The 21797-nt window shown below is 33.6% G+C and overlaps 1 protein-coding gene across 1 annotated transcript; it reads right to left on the reverse strand.

Moving 5' to 3' along the window:
• Nucleotides 1–4212: 4212 nt before the first annotated feature.
• Nucleotides 4213–19997, reverse strand: LOC125095663 (ubiquitin-conjugating enzyme E2 G1-like). Its single transcript, XM_047722067.1, has 3 exons — nt 19961–19997; nt 4707–4832; nt 4213–4643 (listed from the first exon to the last, which is right to left on the reverse strand). Exons 1-3 carry the CDS (start codon nt 19995–19997, stop codon nt 4213–4215), a joined length of 594 nt encoding a protein of 197 aa, XP_047578023.1.
• Nucleotides 19998–21797: the final 1800 nt, after the last annotated feature.

A 21797-nucleotide genomic window follows, 5' to 3' on the forward strand; every position in this document is an offset into this window, starting at 1 on the left:
TTAGGAGGAACAGGATTATCAATAATTTGTGATTGATGTGACTATTATACATCAAAATGGAGAAGTCTGGCAGGAGTTGGTTATAAACTAAATGTGTCATACACACAGACACATACACACACACACACACAAAGAGTTCAGCTCTGGAGATATGCATTTGGAAAGATGATATTTAAAGTGAAGGGATAAATGAAATTTATTCACCTATAGAGTGAATATAGAGAACAGACACCAACTAATCCCTGGGTCTTCAAACACTTAAGAATGAGAAAGCAAAGGAAGAAAAAGCAAAGAGATCAAAAATGAACACCCAGTGGAGTGAGGAGAACGCAATCAAGAAGACTGGAATTTCCTGAAAGATGAGCTTACATATTTCAAGAATATCCAGAGAAAAGAGGAATGGGCATTGACTATTTAGTTTGGTAAAATGGAGGTCATTTCCAAATTTGACAAATACAATTTCAAGAAGTAATGGAACAAAACCTTGAATTTTCTCAGAGTAGGTTGAAGGGAGAACGACAATCTAGAAAATAGAAACAATAACCAATGACAACTATATCAAGAAGTTCTAATACAAAGGGAGTAGAACAAGTGGACAGTGATTGGAAGGGATCAGAGGTCAAAGTAGGGATTTTGTTATGGAGTTTTTGTTGCAGTTGTTCTTTGGTTTTGTATGGGAGTTTGTTAGAATTTGGAACAATCCTGGAGAAGTATCAAATCTGCTTCTATAGGAAGAAGAAACAGGAAGATTCAGTTAGCAAAACAGTATTTTGCAGAAGTAAAAGCCTGGTTTTGAGGTAGGAATAAAAGCAATGGATCAAAAGGGTTAGGTAGAGAATCGGATATAGAGGCTGAGAGGTAATTAAATTTGATGGTAGGAATTTGAGCTACTTCACTTCAAGTTGCTTCAATCTTTCAAGGAATGAAGAAAATTAGTCATCAGATAAGAAGTTGGACCCAGAGAAGGCAGGAGGAGTTTGAAAAGGAGAGGAGAAGATGTGTCCTGACTTTTTCAGAAGATGGAAGATAAGATTGACAAATGTAATAAATTGGATGGTTAGTTCTTAGGACCTATTTGAAATTTAAGATCATAAAGTGGGGTCAGACAAAAAGGCTGTGTATGTTTCTTTAAGCCTTGTCCAATGCTCGGGTGCATGCAAGCAGAGTAGATAAAAGAGGTTTTTCCAGGTGAGTGCCATAAAGGGGGAGATTTACAAGGGTGTTATGCTAGGATTGACCAGATTATGCTGCAGAAGCAAACAATTCCAAAATGTCAGGGTCCACATAAATATTTAGTTCTCAATTATGTTTTATGTGTCATACATGTCAGCAAGGGGCTGCTCTGGCTAATCATTTAGATGCCCAAAATTAATAGTACATCACCCTTTGGCTACACCATTTGGGGTACAGCCTTGTCTATCACCAAAGAAGGGGAAAAGAATCACTAAGGGATCCCACAAGCACAATGAAATCCTTCAGTGGGGAAATTACACATATTGCTTTAGTTTCCAGCTCATTGATCAGAACAATTCATTTGTCAGTCCCATCACAAGACCACTGGGAAGTGCAGTAGTTGAAGAACTTGCAAGAGGAAAACCGAGTATGAGCACTAGTAATCACAGCCGTTGAGAATGTATACAAATGGGAGGATATCTGTGATAAATAACTAATTAAGGACAGGAAGACAATCCTGGAATGAATGAATGAAATGGTGTAATCAGTATGTTGGCATTTCCCAAAAGGATAGAATAGTGAATATAGTAGCAAGCTAGTTATTAACATGGAAAACAAAACAAAACAAAACAAAACTATGTGGAATGTTCAAATTTCAGATACTGGAAATGGTGCAATTGTGGTAAAATAGGTGTAGGAATTTACTTTTTCAAGATTTGTCTCTTCTACTTAAATCCTTTGTGGCCTTAGTCAAATAATTGAATAATTCTATGTGGGTTCAATGATGTGTAAGTTGAGAATTCAGGGAACTTTCTCATATGACTGTTGTGAAGATCAGATAACAAACACGAAAAGCTGTATATTTTATTATGTAAATCTTAATGAAAAGTAAAATTCATTATTATTGATAGAGGTGAAATGGCAAAAACCTAACTATATGGAAAAGCTTTGTCTAAAGATAAAGAAAGCTGGAAACCTAGAGAAAACAGTTTAGAATACCCTTTAAAAATAGTGATATTTATTTTGAGATGACGTCTATAAAAATTGGTAAAGTGACTGTTGGAGTGGTTAAATATCTAGAGTACTGTTGAAAATGGATTGTTTTCATTTGCTACTATTGACAATCCTTAAAGGTACTTGTCATTTTAAAATTAGGTTCTTTACACAACTTTTTTTGCTCATAATGCAAGTGTTTAGAAAATTTGTATCTGTTTAATTTGTCTTGCCAGCTCATTTAAAAATCTTTGATATAACACTGAACATTTTGTCACTTAGCAGGAAAAAGGAAAGGGTAACATTTGTTACAAGTGACTATCTGTTGTTTTCTATTTATCACTGAGATTATTACTCTTCAGACAATAGAGTTTATTTTTCTATGTTAAGAAATACCTGCATGCTTGTGTGTGTGTGTGTGTGTATCTGTCTCTGTGTTTGTGTCTGTATGCTGACAAGAGTGTACATGCTTGTTTTTTGATAAACTACTTGGCAATATTTCTTTTGGCTAGTCCTGCTTTGCTCAAACATTTGTTAAACAAACACATGTCATTCTATAGACAGCTAAGGAATCTACTCAAAAGTCTCAAACAAAATCAGATAAAGGAATTAAAGAACAATATTGAATCTAATTCACAAGTATATTGTGTGATTACTTTATTGAAAAATACATGGAGAGTCAGATTCAGAAAATAAAGCATGAGAACAAATAAATAAGCAAAGTTTTTTGGAGAACATTGTTGTTGATTATATTTTTGAGGTTATTTTAGCTTAAGATTCTCCTGTGTCTACAGGAACATTCTGATCTTATTCCCTTGTTCAACTCAGTTCTTCACCATAACTTACACCCAGGCACCCAACTCTCTTTGGGGCTACATTGTTCATATAAATAAACAATTAAAAAATAAAGTAAACAAATAATTAAACAATTATTTATGTAAAGTCTACTCTTGTTAATTTTTTGATGTACATATAAATATCCATGGTTCTTGAAATCAAAGAACTTAAAACATCTAGGACAGTGAGCCGTAATTTAAAAGATGAATTAAATTTAAAAAATGATATAATTGAATGAAAAATGGAAGATGAAATCATTAAGATTGATTATGAAAGCTAAAATTCATTCTGAGCTAACATAATCTGTGAAGGACTTTTGCTGAATACAAGATTTGAGATAATACCTGAAAAAATAGCAGTATTGAATGAGTGAAAAGGAAGTAAAACATGAGTTAATTTGCAAATTATTTTTTCTTCCATTACAAAACTGCACTCCATTTCTGGCTCTTTCTTGATTTTGCAGATGACTGTGTTCTCTATTTCCCTACCATGTTTCACCCTATGCCATGCTTTTCCTTTTCTAATAAAGCCCAGTTTTCTTTATCCCCTAACAATACTGAATAGTACCTTGTTCTATTGGGTAAATCTTTTCAGAACAATAGCAGTATCTTTTAAAATGTTACTGGGTACAAGCAAGGAAGCATATAAGTAACTTAATGAAAATACTTGAATATACAAAGTATACTGTTAACTAGAATTTTTCAGAGGACTTAGAGAATTTTTATATATTAAGGATTAGGATTATTCTCTTAATACTCTTTTTTTCTTTTTTAAAGGAAATTAAATGGAAACTTTTAATCCTAATTGTTTTTCATCTGACATGCTTTAAGGAGTCTTTTAAAACTGATAAGAAACAATGAATAGGGAAAGAAAACCTGCTAAAATCTTTGAGAATTTACACGATTCGTGTCCTACTACAAGAGAGCATTACTTGGTACAAGGTGTACTGGTGGATGTACATGAATGGTGTATATATTATCCGGATCATGTTGTGCTCTGTACAGGTCTTTACAAGTCTTCCTGAAGGCTAAAACAGTTCATGAGAATTCAAACTGCGCAATCCCCTGTAAGTTGGCACTTGTTAGGCTCTCGTCAGCACGGGTACTGGCTTGTTCTACTGCAGCCCAGCTCCAGCCAGTGTCCGCCAACTTGTTACAACAGAAGTCCAGCAATAGGTGGGTAGAGTGCAGGAAAACAGTGCCATGTTTCTCAATTGGAGACCCTTTTGAATTCTCCATTTTTGTCTTCCCTCCACTCTTTCGCAGCATCAACGTTAGCAGGTGAGTCTCCGTTAGGGTCTGCCAGCATTGAAATGACACTAATCATGATGGTTTCCACAGTGTGAATAGGGAGCCAGCGTTCCTCTGGCTTTTCATAACCGTATTTATCTTCCCCGGGCTCATGAAGAATGGAAATGCATACATCACCATTTTTATCAACGTTTGGGTGCCAGATCTCTGTAATGAATTTCATTTTAGGAGGCCGGAGGGGATAATCTTTTGGGAAAGTGAGATGAGCCTTAAAAACACCACCTTCATAAAGTGTGTCAGGGGGACCAATGATAAGGACTTCCCACCGGTAAAGATCATTGTCATCTATTAAACCTGCTGAAAAGCCTTCCACTGGATTTTTGTTGAGTTCTGCTGGCTCATGGTCTAATAATATCCCTAACCCTGACACGGTCTGTACCAGCCCCTGACGACCTTCTTCTAGAGGCCACCAGGTGACTGAGACAGCGGCGGCGGTCCCGGGGCGCCCGGCGGGGGGGGGGGGGGGGACTCGGAGGGCTCCGGGCGCGCCCCCTCCGCCTGGCCGGCCGCCGCTCCCCTCTTAATACTCTTTTTATCACTGACTCACAACTCTTGGGTTTTTTTGTTTGTTTGTTTGTTTTTTTAGATTATAGTTGTCTTCCTAACTTCTTATTAAACTATTTGTTCTTGAAATCAAAAATAAATTATTTCTCTGTACATTTATATTAAAACTTTGTCAAAAAATTATCTGAAACTTGAACATAGACAAAAATTCGGACCACATCTTTTCAGTGTTTATGGAGGTTAAATCTCTCCCAAGGATTATCTAGATTGTAGGAGAGTGTATTTAGTTCCATTATTTAGTTACTATTAGTTAAAATTTAGTTACTATTAGTTAAAAGCTTCAGCCTTAGAAAACATATAGGTTAATTTGTAGATTTTTGTACAGTAAAGATGCAAATAATTGGTGTCTAGTGGAGTAAATAGTCCTGGATTTAGTAATTTATAGCCTTGTTGGACATTAAGCTGCTTTTTATCTAACCCAGCAATTTTACCATTTATACAAATTTTAGCCTTTCAACTGCTCTTTGAACCAACAATTAATTAATGGATTGAAATATTTGACATGTGTTCCATTTATGTTTATATGAGACTTATAATCTGATCTTCTTGACAATAATGTTAATTATATTTTAACACTTTCAACAGCATTCTTCTCTATAATGACTTTTCAGGAATCTTGGCTCCTCTCTTTGTATGCTATAATTAAGAAATGCTAATCATTTTTATTATAAAAGTCCTTGTACTTGTTTCCATAATTTGAATTTAGGATGTGAGAAATACCACGAAATACCACGAAGGGACAGTGGATACTGCCCTAAACCATTAATCTGGCAGGTGTTGCTTCTATCATAAAACACATCTTTTCAACTTTTCAACTGATCACAAGCTTAGAAGGAAGAAGGAAGCTCAAGGATTGTGCAGGTAAGAAACACCATGCTTCTGGGGCGCCTGGGTGCCTCAGTGGGTTATAGCCTCTGCCTTCGGCTCAGGTCATGATCCCAGAGTCCTGGGATCAAGCCTTGCATCTGGCTCTCTCCTCAGAGGGTGCCTGCTTTCCTCTCTCTCTGTCTGCCTCTCTGCCTACTTGTGATCTCTGTCTGTCAAATAAATAAATAAAAATCTTAAAAACAACAACAACAACAACAACAACAACAACAACAACAACAACACACCATGCTTCTGACAGTGCAGACCTTCTGGGGATATTGTGTGTGTTCAGAGAATCTTCATAGCATTCCACTGACTTTTCTTTTGAACCTAGGGAATTAGTCCTCCTTCATCTCCTCTCTACCTAGCAGTCTTTCTCTTCTCCAGGTCCAAACACACAAAAGTAGAATAATATCCCATACTTTCCAACTTTCTTGCCTATCGCCAAGGCAAGCATACAGCCATTTTGTGGTTATTCTGATTCCTTTATTATAGCCAGTTATTTGAGAAAGTGCCAGGAAGGAAGAAAAAATAAATACAAGGTTAAAAAAAAAAAAAGGTCTAATGATAAAATGGTCTTTGATTTCACTTGAATTCTATAGATACCAGGACCAGTCACTTCTTTATTCATATCATTGTCCCTTCAATTATCTTTCCTCTTCAGGATCATGACCAGAATTTACCTAACAGATAACCCTATACCACTAAAGCACTCACTCTGATGCAATGCTCAGATCTCTTCAGAAATGAAGAATTTATCGTCTCAATTGGTGAGAGTGTTGTCAGAATGCTACATTTAATTTTTGGTCCTCTTCTGAGATGTCTCTGCTAAAAAGCTCTCTCTTAACTCTGCCTGCATCACATTCAATGATTGACAAATGGGGAGCCATAACGACCAAGTCATCTAGATCAACTCATGATGACACTGAATGTCTGTTTCATTTCCAGAATATGGTGAAACATTGGCCAACATCATGGTTGGAATTGGATCACAACTCAACTTCTCCCTCTACACAGGATATTTCTCTTCCATCCCTCCCACAGGTGTTATTTCCAAGGGTACTCACTTGGCAGTACTCACTGCAACTTGCAGGATCACTTTCTAGTAATCTTTATCTCTGAGGTGATTTCCAGCAGAACCCAACCTGTGACTGCAACACAGACTCAGTATGTATAAGATAAAGATTGTGTAGTAATCCTGATTGGTGTTTTCATATACAGAGAACTAGATTAGAACCATCTGTATTAAAAAAGAAAAAAAGAAAAAAAATAACTATCCAACTTCCTTTCTCTTCCTCTTCCTTAAAGTGATGGCTGAACTGGGCATTTTTCCACAGATGTTCTATGAGGATCTTGAGGTGGTGACAAAATAGAATAACCAGAGGAGGAAGAGGCAGAGAACAGGAAATGTAGGTGGGAAGAATGCTGTGAAGTGATGTCTAGTGTTGACAGGAAACAGCACAGTAATTGGAACTTAATTGTCTTTTTCGCTCAGTTATCCTCATGCAGTCCTTGCTATTACTACAAAGTTCCTCCTGGAGTCAGTCTTAAAAAAGTTAGAAATAGATTTTCCATCAGTGAGATGGAGCTTTGAAGATGAGGTATAAAGAAGACGGAATTTTCAAGCAGTGGGAGAAGAACTGTCAGGAGAATAAATAGAATTCCCATCGTCCTTAGCCTAAAGGAGGCAATGAAGGAAATAGATACATTTAAGACATGTATTAGTTGGAAAAGATCAGAGCCATCTACGTTTTTATCTGCAAGAATGGCAGATAAAACAAACTATCCAAAAACAAACTAGCAAGCTTAGAGGGCACCATTTTGTGTGTGTGTCTATTAAGAGGAAATGAATGTTCACATGAAATAATATCTGAATATGCAGTTACTCTGAGATACAGACTTTGATATTGGACTTCTGCTAAGTGGATTCATCAGGCCAGGCAGCATTCACCGACTTTGAAGTTCTGAGAAAGGTACCAATGTATAGATGTCCTCTCTACTTTAATCATTGTTGCACAGCTATTACATCATCATTTACTAATCACAACTTGCCATAGGATCAATTTCATCATGTAGAGGGCTCTTAGTTGCAACTGGATTTGTGCTTGCTTATCATACTGGCATTTTTCCATACAGAAATGATTCATTAATTGGTATTTTTCAGACTAAATTATCTGCCTGTTTAAGAGACTCCAAAAACTTGGAATAAAATAAAAACCCCTAACTATGCCTATAGGCTAATTTGAGTGACCTCTGAATATTTCTTCAAACATGTATCCTTCAGTTTTCCTCTTCTTTCTTTAGCCACATTAGCCTTCTTATTTTTCTTCAAATATTCCAAGCTTCTTTGTATATCTGCTCTTGAGTCTGGCCTTAAAGCCCTTCTCCCAAATCCACATGTTATATTTCGCCATTATTGATAGCTTTATTATCACCCAAGAGGGGGTTCCTCTAACCATCAGGTAAGCTTCATTTGATTTTCTAACTCCTTACTTTCTTAAATATTTTATAGCATTTATCATGACCTGAAATGCTTATTGTCATTTGACTCCACTGCACTTATGAGAATAGGTACTCTTCTGTCATGTTTGTCACTGTCATCAGTGCCAGGCACAGAGAAGTCAGTCAATGACTATATTAGTCCTAGTTCTCCAGAGAAGGGAAATCACTAGCATGTGTTTGTGTATACATATAGATAGAAATTTAAATAATTGGCTCACATGATTGTGGGGGATGAGAAGTATTTAATCTGTAGAGCAGTCCGATAAGATGGAAATTGAGAGAAGATTTGATGTTACGATTGTGAGCCTGAAATTTGCAAACTGGAAACCCATGAGGGATTTCTTTCTTTTTTTTTTTATAATTTAAAAAAAAATTTTTTTATAAACATATAATGTATTTTTATCCCCAGGGGCACAGTCTGTGAATCGCCAGGTTTACACACTTCACAGCACTCACCATAGCACATACCCTCCCCAATGTCCATAACCCTACCCCCCTCCCCGACCCTCTTCCCCCCAGCAACCCTCAGTTTGTTTTGTGAGATTAAGAGTCACTTATGGTTTGTCTCCCTCCCAAACCCATCTTGTTTCATTTATTCTTTTCCTACCCCCCAAACCCCCATGTTGCATCTCCACTTCCTCATATCAGGGAGATCATATGATAGTTGTCCATGAGGGATTTCTATGATGTATTCTCGAGGTAAAATTATTGCTTCTTCAGGAAACTTCAGTCTTCTCTCTTAAGGCTTTCAACTGATGAGATGAAGTCCACACACGTTATGAAGGGAAAGTCTACTGATTTAAAGGTTAATCGCATCTACAAAATACCTTTACAGCAACATCTAGACAAATGTTTTTTCAAACAGGACACCATTGCCTAGCCCAGTTCACATAAAAAATTAAGAATCAAAATGAATACCTGTTCAAGCATGTGATTTTAAAGAATTTATTATTTTTTTATTTTTAAAGATTTTATTTATTCATATATTTGACAGGGAGAGAGAGAGAGAAAGAGAGGGCACAAGCAGACAAAGTGGCAAGCAGAGTTAGGAGGAGAAGCAGGCTATCCACTGGGCAGAGAGCCAGATGTGGGGCTCAATCCCATCACCCTAGGATCATGACTTGAGTTAAAGGCACCCGCTAAACTGACTGAGCCACCCATGTGCCCCTAAGCACGCAATTTTTATTTTAATTAATTAATGAATGTATTGTTAATGTATTAATGCATTAATTAGTGTATTAAACATTCAAGCTCATTTCTTTGTAGTCTTTATCAGAGTATATAGATAATGCAGTTATAGATAATGCAGTCTCAGAGGCCTAAAAGTGTGAAATGTTCTCCTATGTTCAAGTGTCTGTTTATCATGTTGATTTGTGGTGTACTTTATTTAATGATATGTGAAAAAGGAACTAGAAGTTAAATCCATACATTGACTCAACCTCAATATGTCAAGAATTCTTCTCATCATCAATAATGATATTTATGTCTTGATACTGTTTCTTATTTCACAGTACAGAACATTTAGCTTTGCTATTTTATAGCTCTGAACTGACCTGAAGGTAGGCAAGTGGAACAAAATTATTATCTATATATAATATATGGATATAAGATGTACTGTCATCATATTTTCAGAATGCTGTTAAACAGACTTTATTTGAGGTACCATAAAGAGCTTCTATTTATAAAAGTTTGACCAAGAAAGTACAATCATGATATTAAACAGTGGATTTTCTAAAAATTAATTTTACTGTTCAGAATAAATATCTTCACTTCTTTTAAGTGTTCATACCAAATAAATACAGTTTTCTAATTATTCATATAATGTTTACTATTACCTCATTTGCCTTAAGTTGAAAGATATTGTGAAAACAAGCTTTATAATACTTTATGATACAACATTTTATAATTAAGTTTTTGATAAGCCTCTCGAGAAGCCAACATTGCTCCCAGTGCAGAATCTGGCCACCAGATGAGGTTAGAGCAGAAGAGAAGATTGGCCAGATTCCAGGTGTCTTCCTGTAAAACAACCTGTTTTGCTGCTGCAAGCATCTGGGCTCAGAACTAGTAGCTTCCTCTGTTTCCAATACTCAGTGGTTTCCTGAAGATTCTCTCAGGAGGAATAAGAAGAGACTGGTAATTGAGTGAAAATTGGGAGATTTAATATCCTGCCAGTAGGAAAAAAGTATTAGACACGAGGAAGCTTGCCATATTGGTTGCTACATTGTTTGTAGAGTTGACTTGATGTTGGGGATCAACATAAGTTTTCCTTAACCTACACCAAGCACTACAACGCATTTTTTTTTTTTTTTTAAACAGGAGATATGTAGGTAAGGCCTAGTTAGAGTCAAAAGGACAAGGCAAACGAGAAGGGGAAAGAAGGTGTAGAATCAGCTATGCTCACTTACTCAAAGATACTGGAGAGCACAGCCAATTTAGTCACGGGAGAGATTCTTCATAATTAATGACACTCAGCAAACATTTAGGAGTTAGTGACTACTATTTCAGTTTTCAGTATTCCAGTATCCTGGCAAACCAAGTTATTTTAATTTATGTTTAAATTACATTTTTATAGTATAATTTACACACAACTAAATGTACTTATGATCAAATCTGTGCACTTGTGTGTCACCACAACTAAGACTATTTCAATTATTGTAAAGATATTTCATCTGCCTCATTGTAGTGAGGAGACCCAGGTCCAGCCCAGAAAAATGAGTAATCTCCTTTCTGTTATTAAAGATTAGTTTTGCCCATTATAGAATTTTATGTAAATGGAATCACACAGTAAGAAGTCTTTTTTTGTCTGACTTTTTATTCAGCACACTCTTTCTGAGATACAGCTATGTTGTTGAATCTATAAGTACTTTGTTCCTCTGTATTGCTGAGTTGTATTCTACTACATGAATATGACACAATTCATTTATTAATCCAGTGGGTATTTGAGTTGTTTGTATCTTGTTGCTATTATGAATAAAGCTGCTATGAATAGCAGCTTTTTTATAAAAAAAGAAAAGAAATGTCTCACTATATATGTCCTCAGTGATATTATATTTTAATATTTATTACATAAAATGAATGTATGTTCATATACCCTTATTTTCAGTCATGATTGCTATATTAGAAATTATAAGAAAAATTATTTATGTCACTCTTAAAGTAATTATCTTCATCTTTTGGCTGTATTGATCTCTAGAAAATCCATCTCTCTTTTTAAATATTACCAGGGTGCAAATAATCATCTAGTGCAAAGATTTATACTTCTCTTTATTCATATATGCAGGGATATTGCTATATATATATGGATGAAATTAAAAGACGTTCCATCCTATAAAAAATGTATATAATGGAAACTCAATATATGTCAGGTACTTTTCTATGAACTGAATACATATCAGTGAATAAACAGGTACAAGAAAAAAACCTTCCTGTCCTAATTAAGCTTTCTATCTATGAAGGGGATGCAGACACCAAAAGAAGAAATATATAAATATCAGGTGGAGAGAAGTAATATGAAGAGGAATCCCTAGAATTAGGATATAAGGAGACCAAGGGAGAAAGTTGTCTCCTGGAACAATGGACATTTGAACAAAAATATGACGGGTTGAAGGAGTGAACTATGTAGCAATCCAGGGAATAACATCCCAGGTAAAAGAAAGCAAGTGCATAAAGCAAGGAGGTTAGTATGACTGCAGGCTATTGTGACTATAATACAATATGGAAATGAATAAAACATGAAGGCGGAAGGTTAAAAGAGAGATCATATAGTCCTGGTAAAAGCCAATAGTTAGACTTTTACTCTAAGAAGGGAAACCATTGGGGTGGTTTGAGCAAGAAAGTGGCATCTCCACTCTATATCACTCCACTCTATCTTATCACTCCACTCCAATCTTTAAAAAAATAAAAAATTAATATTTTATTTATTTATTTGACAGAGAGAGAGATCACAAGTAGGCAGAGAAGCAAGCAGAGGGGGTGGGGGAAGCAAGCTCCCCGCTGAGCAGAGAGCCCCATGCGGGGCTGGATCCCTGGACCCTGAGATCATGACCTGAGCCAAAGACAGAGGTTTAACCCACTGAGCCACCCAGGCACCCCCAAAATCTTACATTTCAGATATAATTATGAACTAGTTTGGTGATTTAAATGACAAAATGTTTAATTACTTCAGATTCAGGTTGAAAAAATAAAAGATAAATTGTGTATATTCAATATGCATAAAATTGATTAAGATAATTTGATATTCTATGCTTATATACTTTATACATAACATTACTCCTTATGTGTTGCCAAAGGAAATATAATGGTGATTTTGAGTTTGGCAACTTTGGAATATTGAACAACACTGAACGTATTACTTTTTTTCAATACTATTAGAATGATAACTATGTGCGTAATACCATTACTTAGTGATTATATATGAAAATATAAACACTTCTTAAGTTCAAGTTAAGGGTAATAAAGTAGGGTTTATAAATTTTGGAATTCAATTAAGTTGCATATTAATTTGAAAATCAAGTGGTTTCAATAATCTTTCTTTTGTCATGAAGAAGTCCTCTGACTTATAAAATACTTAATGAACAGTTGAAATTAATAATAGACATTGAGAATATATCAAAATCATTTTGAGGGGTACCTGGCTGGTTCAGTTTGTATAGAGCAAGTGTCTCTTGATCTCAGGGTTTTGAGTTCAAGCCCCACTCTAGACATAGACTTATGGAAATAATGAATCATTGAACACTACATCAAAAACTAATGATGTACTATATGGTGGCTACCTTAACATAATAAAAATTTTAAAAAATAATAACATAAATATGAGATATAAAAATAAAATTAAATTAAATCTATTTTATGAGACTGACGTGCTACCTACTGCGCTAATGAGGCATCTTAAATTAAATCTATTTTAAAAAGAATATATTTAAAAATTTTTTGGGTTACTATGTCTTAAAAATTAATATAGTTATAAAGCTTGCACTTTTTGTCCATTTGTATCATATGTATTCTGATGTCAACTTGTGAGCATTCTCTTTATCTAAAATCACTTATTTATTCAGTTATGTGATTGATAAGTATGTTTTATAAATATAAATTCAAACTTTTGAGTTGTAAAACAAACTACCACCGCAAAAAAAGTCTTAAGAATTTACATGGATGTGATCTCACTGATATGAGGAATTTGAGAAACAAAACAGAGGATCATAGCGGAAGAAAGGGAAAAATGAAACAAGATGAAACCAGAGAGGGAGACAAACCTTAAGAGACTCTTAATCTCAGGAAACAAACAGGGTTGCTGGAAGGGAAGGGTGGGTGGGAAGGCTGGGACGGCTGGGTGATAGACATTGGGGTGGGTTTGTGCTATGGTGAGTGTTGTGAATTGTGTAAGACTGATGAATCACAAACCTGTACCCCTGAAACAAATAATACATTATATGTTAATTTAAAAAATTAAAAAAATATTTTAAAGAAGAATTTATATGGATAATATTTGAGCATACCAAAAAAGCATTTGATATTTCACTAAGAAGTATCCTTTGAGAAAACAAAACAGTAATCTTTTCTTAACAATTGTGTGTCAAGGAAAAATAGTGGTAAATAAACAGTATGATTGCTTTTTCAAATAAAGATATAAAAAGTTAGGTGACAAGTATCATTTGGTTTTCTATAAGTCAAAATATGACCACTTGTGTAAGCATTTGGCTTGTGTGGAAGTGGAAAATGAAACTGAAGGTGGATATTGATTTGCTCTCTGATGTGTTAGGTAACCTGAGGAAAATGGTTATAACTAAAATAGTTATTCAACCTTATTGTGCAGTAAAAGTGCTTCATAATCACTTTATACATTGTCCAGGAAAAAAAAAAACTTTCCAGTTAAAACGCTTATCTTCATTTTAACGGTCTGAATGAAAGCAGCAAATGAATTTATCTGAGGTAAAAAAAAAAAATGTAAATTTTTGAAATAATTAAAATTGCAATTCCTTGACATTCCCATCTCCTGAATTTGAAACTATGATTGAGAGGGAAAGAGAGAGAGAGATACAAAAAGGCTTTCCTATAAGAAGATTAGTAATACTAAGTATCATTTTATCTCCCAATGAATGCCAACAGAAGAAAACTAATGTACATGGTAGATAAACACAATTAAATCCTTAAAAAATTTCTTTTCTCATAAATAAACATTCAAATGTTGTTGTATTTTCTCTCCCACCATCATATCATTGCTAATCTAAAACACAATCTTGATTTTTCTTTCAGAAATGACTTTTCATATAGAGAAGTGAGTACTTTGCATTTAAAAAAGCAATCTGACATAGTTTATAGCATTTAGTGTTTACTTTTACGTAGTTACTAAGGAACTTGAAAGCATGAATAAGGAGGAGTTGACTTAAGTTGCTTCTTTTCAATCAAGAGTCTCAAGATTTCCATGAGCAAAGCCACGTAGAAGTGTGTACTTTACCACTGCAAGGATAAATATGGTATAAATATAATAATAATAATAAAAGTCTCAGCAATGACTGTTCATGTTTAAAAGTGAGTACTTTGCATGTTTTTATTAGAGAGAGAGCATGTGGACACATGATGGGGGATTGGGGTAAGAGGAAGAGAGAGAAAGAATCCCAAGTATGCTCCATGCCCAGCACAGAGCCTACCCCAGGACTCAATCTTATGTAAAGAGTCATTCCTAAAAAAAAAAAAAAAAAGAAAAAAAAGAGTCATTCCTTTAAGTTGATAGTAGTGATGTTCTCAGTAAGTATAAAAAGTCAAAACCTCAGCGCCTATTCCTTGCCCTGCATCACATAAAACACACTCTAAACACATTTCCAAGTTTAAAAACTTGTATTCTTGGTAGATAATTCTTTTGCATATATGTATGTACACTGTAAATACTGTATAAATTGTATTATTTAGCAGTATGCTATATTAGCCAATGATATACCATAGAGAGTTAAGTCAATCCACAGAGATTTTTATTCTTCATTAACTTCAGAGTAATTCCATAGTATACACGCCCGTCCATTTATGTTATCCTCTAGTGATGGATACATAGGTTGACTTCAAGTTTTTGTAAGCACATATCAAGCTGCAATAAGTATAGTGAATTTTGGTCTTCTGTTCATTTTCTTGTGTCCATGTGTATGTGCACGTGCAGAAATAGAACTCAAGAAAACAAATTCTGACTCTGCCAATTTTAATTTATTTTACATTGGACAAGTCTTAATCTGTCTTTGCCACAATTTATCCATCTGTAAAATGATGATTTGATCTTCCACATAGAGGATTATAGTGAAGATCTAATGTGATAATATTATAAAACAAATACTAGACTTCCTGATCCATAGTTATAGTAAATTAAGTAACGTCTGTCATTATTGCATTATTTTTTTAGACTTTGAGTAAAGCTAAAAATGTTTTCTTGTTAATTATGCATTTGGATTTATTTATTTCTTTTTTTTGTTATTATTGTTTTTCTTTATCTTGATTATTTATAATTTATCTTCAATGAATGGTCCACTTATATGTCATTTGTTTTAAATTATTAACATTAAAAAATATTGGCAATAAAGCATGGTGACATGCTTTAGTTGTCACCAGTAGTTTAGAAACTAAAGACATCTTTAGTCTTACATCTGGATATTGGAGACATGTTGGCTTATTTTCATAAATTAAGTAATTTAACAACTCAAATTTTTGTGTTGCTTTACTAGTCTTGAGTATTTCTCTGTAAGTTAAAACAGGAAACCAAAATATATCTCACAGAAGAGTGCTGACAAAAATTAAATTGGACTTTAATTTCACTGATGCAATCAGTATCCACATGACTTTATATGGGGTCTGAAGTCTAACTGATGAGAAAAGGGTAATTCGATTATTTCTGAATTGGTGCTGTGGTTCCACAAAGGATTTTTATTTTTAGGAAGATGTAGTGAACCTAATGAGCAACAAATGATTCAGTCTGTTTGTCCTATCACTTTTCTTCTCTATCCCTCCAATTGTCAGGACAATTAGTGTAGCAATGACTGATATGATTATCATGTAATAAAAACATATCTTTAAGGAAAAGATCATAAATGGTCTCTTCTATGTTATATATAAACTTACTGCTACTTACAGAGTCTCTACATTTTAGAAAAGACATATATTTGGGATTTTAGATTTTTTTTAAAGATTTTATTTATTTATTTGACAGAGATCACAAGTAGGCAGAGAGGCAGGCAGAGAGAGGGGAGGAAGCAGGCTCCCCCATGAGCAGAGAGCCCGATGCGTGACTTGATCCCAGGACCCTGAGATCACGACCTGATCCGAAGGCAGAGGCTTTAACCCACTGAGCCACCCAGGCGTCGGGGATTTTAGATTTTTTACTTCTAATTTTATATTGTAAGTCTTTGCTAGGTATGGGTGAACTCTAACCACTTCAAACTTTTTTTTTTTTTTTTCAGAGTATCATATGCTGAGGTCTCTAATTTTTTTTTAAAGATTTTATTTATTTATTTGACACAGAGAGAGTACAAGCAGGGGGATGAGCAGAGGGAGAAGGAGAAGCAGGCTCCCCACTAGGCAGGGAGCCTGACGAGGGGCTGGATTCCAGTACCCTGGGATCATGACGTGAGCTGAAGGAAGATGCCTAATCGACTGAGACACCCATGTGCCTCTGAGTTCTCTAATTTTAATAAAACTTTTTTTTCAGGTCCTGACCTAATTATCAGATAAAAGAATTACACATAAATATATCCATACTTAATATTCCCCTTGAATACAGAGCTCTACTATCTTATTGGATGAATGATTACCTTACCTTTAGTGTTTTTAGTTTTTTTGAATTTCATTTTTCCTCTCACCCACACAGGGAAATATATTATTTTGGGGATTTGAATGTCAAAATTGAAATGAGGTCCTATCGGAAATGCTTGAATACTGGAGCTAAGGAAAGACTTTACATTTGGTTCATTTCACTAGGAGCAGCAACCAAAAACAAACAAACAAACAAACAAAACAAAACATTATATTAGTCAATGTGAATTGCGTACTCATAATTTGCTAGTCACTGTACTAAAGCATTTATTTGCATTGTGTTCATTTGTGTAATCCACACAGCAATCCTGTTATTGTTCCCATATCATGAATGAGAAATGGAGATAGGAATAGAAGTTAAACAGTTTGCTTAGGTGACAAAAGTAGTAAAGACAGAATATAGATTCAACCCAAGTCAGGCTGACTTCACTGTTGTGAGAAGTACACTACATTGTCAATCTGAGTGAGAATTTACCATGTTTATAGGCAAAATCTGTTAATACACATTGCACCATATGTTATAAATGAAAAAAAAATTTATATTCTTATTTCTAACATGCTGTAGTCTTATAAATTAAATTAGAAGTATCCATTTGGGGTTGTTCTTTCTTTCTTTTTTGAACTCTTTAGAGCAATCTTAGTGGGCATTTACACTCATGATTGTACATGAAGTAAAAGAAATTTTTACTATTGATAAAATCTTAAATCCCTCACATTTACTTATTTCCTCTTCTATTAATAATAAGTTCTTATTGGATGTAGTTTAGAAAATGGAGGAAAATTAAATAAAACAAAAAAGAGATGATTTCACCACACAGAAATAATCATCTTTATAATTTTAGTTTATAATTTTCCAAAAACACTTTAGAAATTGTCATTTAAATATGATAATCAGAGTGGATGTTCTGATGTATGAGCTGCTTTTTTTCACTTAAAAGTTACAACATCTTTTTAATGACATAAATATCCTTATACAACAAATTTTAATGAATGCACAGCTGAGTAGGTCTTAAAACAACATTTTGGATGCCTTGGGAGCAATATCTGCATTACTGCTTCTATCAAAACATTGTCGATGAAATAGCTAATTTCATCACATCTGTGTCTGTGAAAACCTAGGGCTCATTTTTCTTGTACCTTTGTGGACAAGAATTTTGAGGTAATTTTAATAACACACAAATACACACATATACACACAACATCTTTATGTCAAGGAGAAAATACTCAGGATGCAAGCATGCAATTTAGATAAAGAATATCTGGATTTTCAAAATCAAGTTCAGTTCTATTAGAAAATTATTATTTTCATGAAAAATCCAGGGATGAGTCCTTATAATATCAGCAGGTGATAATAATTTATGAGGAAATATAGAGACATTTATGAGGAAATATAGAGATATATTATGAGGAAATATAGAGATATTTGGATTTTGTGAAGGAGCTTACTGAAACCAAAATACAAATTGATACCTGGGAGACTTATTCTCTGTTTCATATACAAAATTCAACAGCTCTAAACATTTTAAGTTGTAAGATTCAACTTGTGTTGGATGTAGAAAATATTTCTCTTATATTATCGTAGTTGATGAAGTTCAAAATAAGGAAATCTTTTAAATATGTTCTTCTTTTCCTATCTGTATATGAACAAAACAGCATTTCTAACAGCCTTTATTCATACAGGATTCATGATTTGATCTCCTTGATTATGTTACTAGTCACAATATTGAACAGACACCATTTTTATCTATAAAATTATAATTATGTGGTGTTAAGGTAGTTGTTCTACATAAGAACTGGAGGATTCTAGGTTCTAATTACCATTCATATTCTACTGACACTCCATATGTAGAGAAACAATGGGGGATTCATATTTAATTATATACTTTAAGGGCTCATCATATTTTCTTGGACTTTGCTTTTATAATGAAGAATTGTAAATAAACTAACTTGCACATATTCTTTGCATATCACCTGGGTAATTGTCTTAAACAAAACCAAAAAATAGCCCAAATGCATGACTACAATTTGTTAAGAAACATGTGGAAAATTTCTTTAGGATATAATTATACTTAATTTTTTTCCTTTGCCCATTTTTACATAAATTATTTCAAAACATCTTGACTAAACTGGTTGTTTCTCTATAGCACAAGAGAATGGGCAGCATTCTACAACATAACTTTATTGTTTTGAATTTAGAGTGATTTCAAGAATCAAGTGTTCTAACCAGTAAATTACTGTAAGAGAATGCCTTCAGAATTATTATGTTCAAAACAAAATCATCAACAATTTGCCCCAAATTTTCCAACAATGAATAATTTTATAACTAATATTTTTCATAGGAAAATAACTCATCTACATCCTAGCTATATATTTGCCAATTATTTTACTGCAGGAATCAAAAGGATATTAATTCGTTTCAAATGTACATGTTAAGAATAAAATCTCAATGAGATTAGGCTATTGTTATGGAAAAATAGTTACATTTTCTTCCTCACTTTTAAAAATTTAAATTAAATTAGCCAACATATAATACATCATTAGTTTTCAATGTAGTGTTCAATGATTCATCAGCTGTGTTTGCAAACTTTGAACAACTGCTTAGCTATGACCTGTTTATTGGCATACAACTTCAAGGACTGTATTCTTTGGGAAAATTTTAGCCTTATCCACAAATTCATGCTTGGTTCACATCATTCTCTGTTTATACGCAAAGCTTTTGTGTACTTTGTTTCATTAATTGGAAAACCATATGGACCTGTCAGAAATCTACATCACATATGCACTCCAGATTTTAATCAGATACTAGAACCATAAACTCTGTACTAATTCTTATCTAAAGCTTTCCTGCAGGGAACAGTCATTTTGAAGAAGCTTCTGAGGCTTCAGATATGATGATATAGTGTTAACCACTACTCTGGATTACTTACGCAATGGTCTACATTTATCAGGCTCTGTTTTGGCCATTTTCAGAATTTCCTTAAAAGTTGGTTCTGCTATTGGTCTTCAATCAGTGGCATTACAGAAAACATCCATACAAAAATCATTACCATATTTAGATTAAATATGTTAACAAAGACATATGTCTACAAGATTATATCATGTTCCCTTTTGTCAGTATTCATTGGTCAGGTTTTTTTTATGTCTCTTTATAGAGTTTCACTTGATAAGTTGAATTGGTTTCATTTAACAAAATTTTTATTTCTGTTTTCTACTTTTTTTCTCTTAGAAACTACTTTATCAATTGTGTAATTACTCCTAGATGTTTATGTGATTAAGTTCAAGGTAGTTATTTTTATATTGAATTTAAAAAAAAAGTAAAAGGGTTTCAAAACTTTATTCATTTTTTCTTCAGTCTCTGTAAAGAACACCTAAAACTAATTTAATTTTAAATAAAGTAAAATGAGATATAAGAAATTTCTGATGTATATTCTTTTGTCTTGTATACTCATTTTTGCATTTGTTTTTGTATAAATGATATAAAGTATATGAAGTTGTAATTGAGTTTATTGGTTATATGATTGTATTTAAGTAGGTCATCTCAAAATAAGACAAATATAACTAATTTAAAATAAACATGAAAGGGCTTTTTAAAATGCTTTTTAAAATGCTTTTTTAAATGCTCTATTACTGATACACTATATATGCATTCTGTCATATACAAAAAAAACCAAACGACTGGTATCTGTAAAATGGTAGGGAAAAATTACCCATTCTTGATTTTACTATCTTAAACAATCTGATAAATTAAATTTATGCATTAAAGATCCTTTATATATATAAATTATCCTTTGCTTTACATCAAACAGATTTAAAAAATTTTTAAATGTGCAATCACAGAAACATCAGAAAATAAGCATCTCTTGTGAAATTATCTTATGCTTTAAATGTCAAGCAGTCTTGTCAGGCAACTCTAGAAAGCTCCTGAAACTTGCAGTTTTCTTTAAATAAATTCAAAATAAAAATATCCATTCAAGTATTTTAAGGTGTAATGAATTTCATGTATCCTGGAACTAGTGAAGTAATGTCTGCTTTGTATGATATTGTTGGGCAATGCAGTGTATCAAAACAGCAAATTTTCCAGCCAATAAAAGCCTAAGGCTTTCTGCAAGAAACATTTTAGAAACAATTCTTTTGATTATTTTACAGCACATTTTATAATAATTTGCCATCTTCAGCAGAGAACAATGAACATAATTTAAGCTTTTATGATGACTTGAATTCATAATTATGGACATCTAAATACAGTGAAATCAGGTAATGCCTTTGAATTTTTTATTAGATGGTTGACATTCTGAAACTAGATTCAGACTTCTGTGCTTTTTTGGATTTTTGTTTGTTTGTTTGTTTAGTTTAAATTTAAGCCCCCTATTTTGTTTTAGCTGTTAAACTGAAGCTATTTTCTGTTTATAGTGAGCCTTTCTAATATGTTTCTAAAGCATTGAGGTACTAGTTAGTCAATCTTATTACAGTTTCCTGTTAATTTAAAGCATAAATCTTGGGTGAATTTGTCAAACATGGCGAAGTTGTGTCAAGCACGGTAATATTTGGGCTCTCTGATTATGGGAAATGTGAATGAGACAGGTAAGATGGTGAACACAATTTTATTACTATTTTATGTTCATTGTACTAATATATGTAGCTACCCATCTTTGGCATAGTGGATCATGTATAATATCTTTGCCAGAACTAAAAACCAAAATGGACACACACGTGCACATACTCTGACATGTCTGTTAGGGGATGTTAGGTGATTAAGAGTACATT

This window comes from Lutra lutra, chromosome 3 (genome assembly GCF_902655055.1).
Source record: "Lutra lutra chromosome 3, mLutLut1.2, whole genome shotgun sequence".
Lineage (NCBI taxonomy): Eukaryota > Metazoa > Chordata > Mammalia > Carnivora > Mustelidae > Lutra > Lutra lutra.

Bases quoted from the DNA above. Each gene is read 5' to 3' on its own strand.
- LOC125095663 (XM_047722067.1), bottom strand. From the start codon at position 19,997: ATGGCCAAAACAGAGCCTGATAAATGTAGACCATTGC. The intron at 4,833-19,960 runs GTAAGTAATCCA...AAGAGTATTAAG, and splicing joins TGATAAATGTAGACCATTGC to AGGGGAGCGGCGGCCGGCCA. The intron at 4,644-4,706 runs GTCGTCAGGGGC...ATGAGCCAGCAG, and splicing joins CTGGTGGCCTCTAGAAGAAG to AACTCAACAAAAATCCAGTG.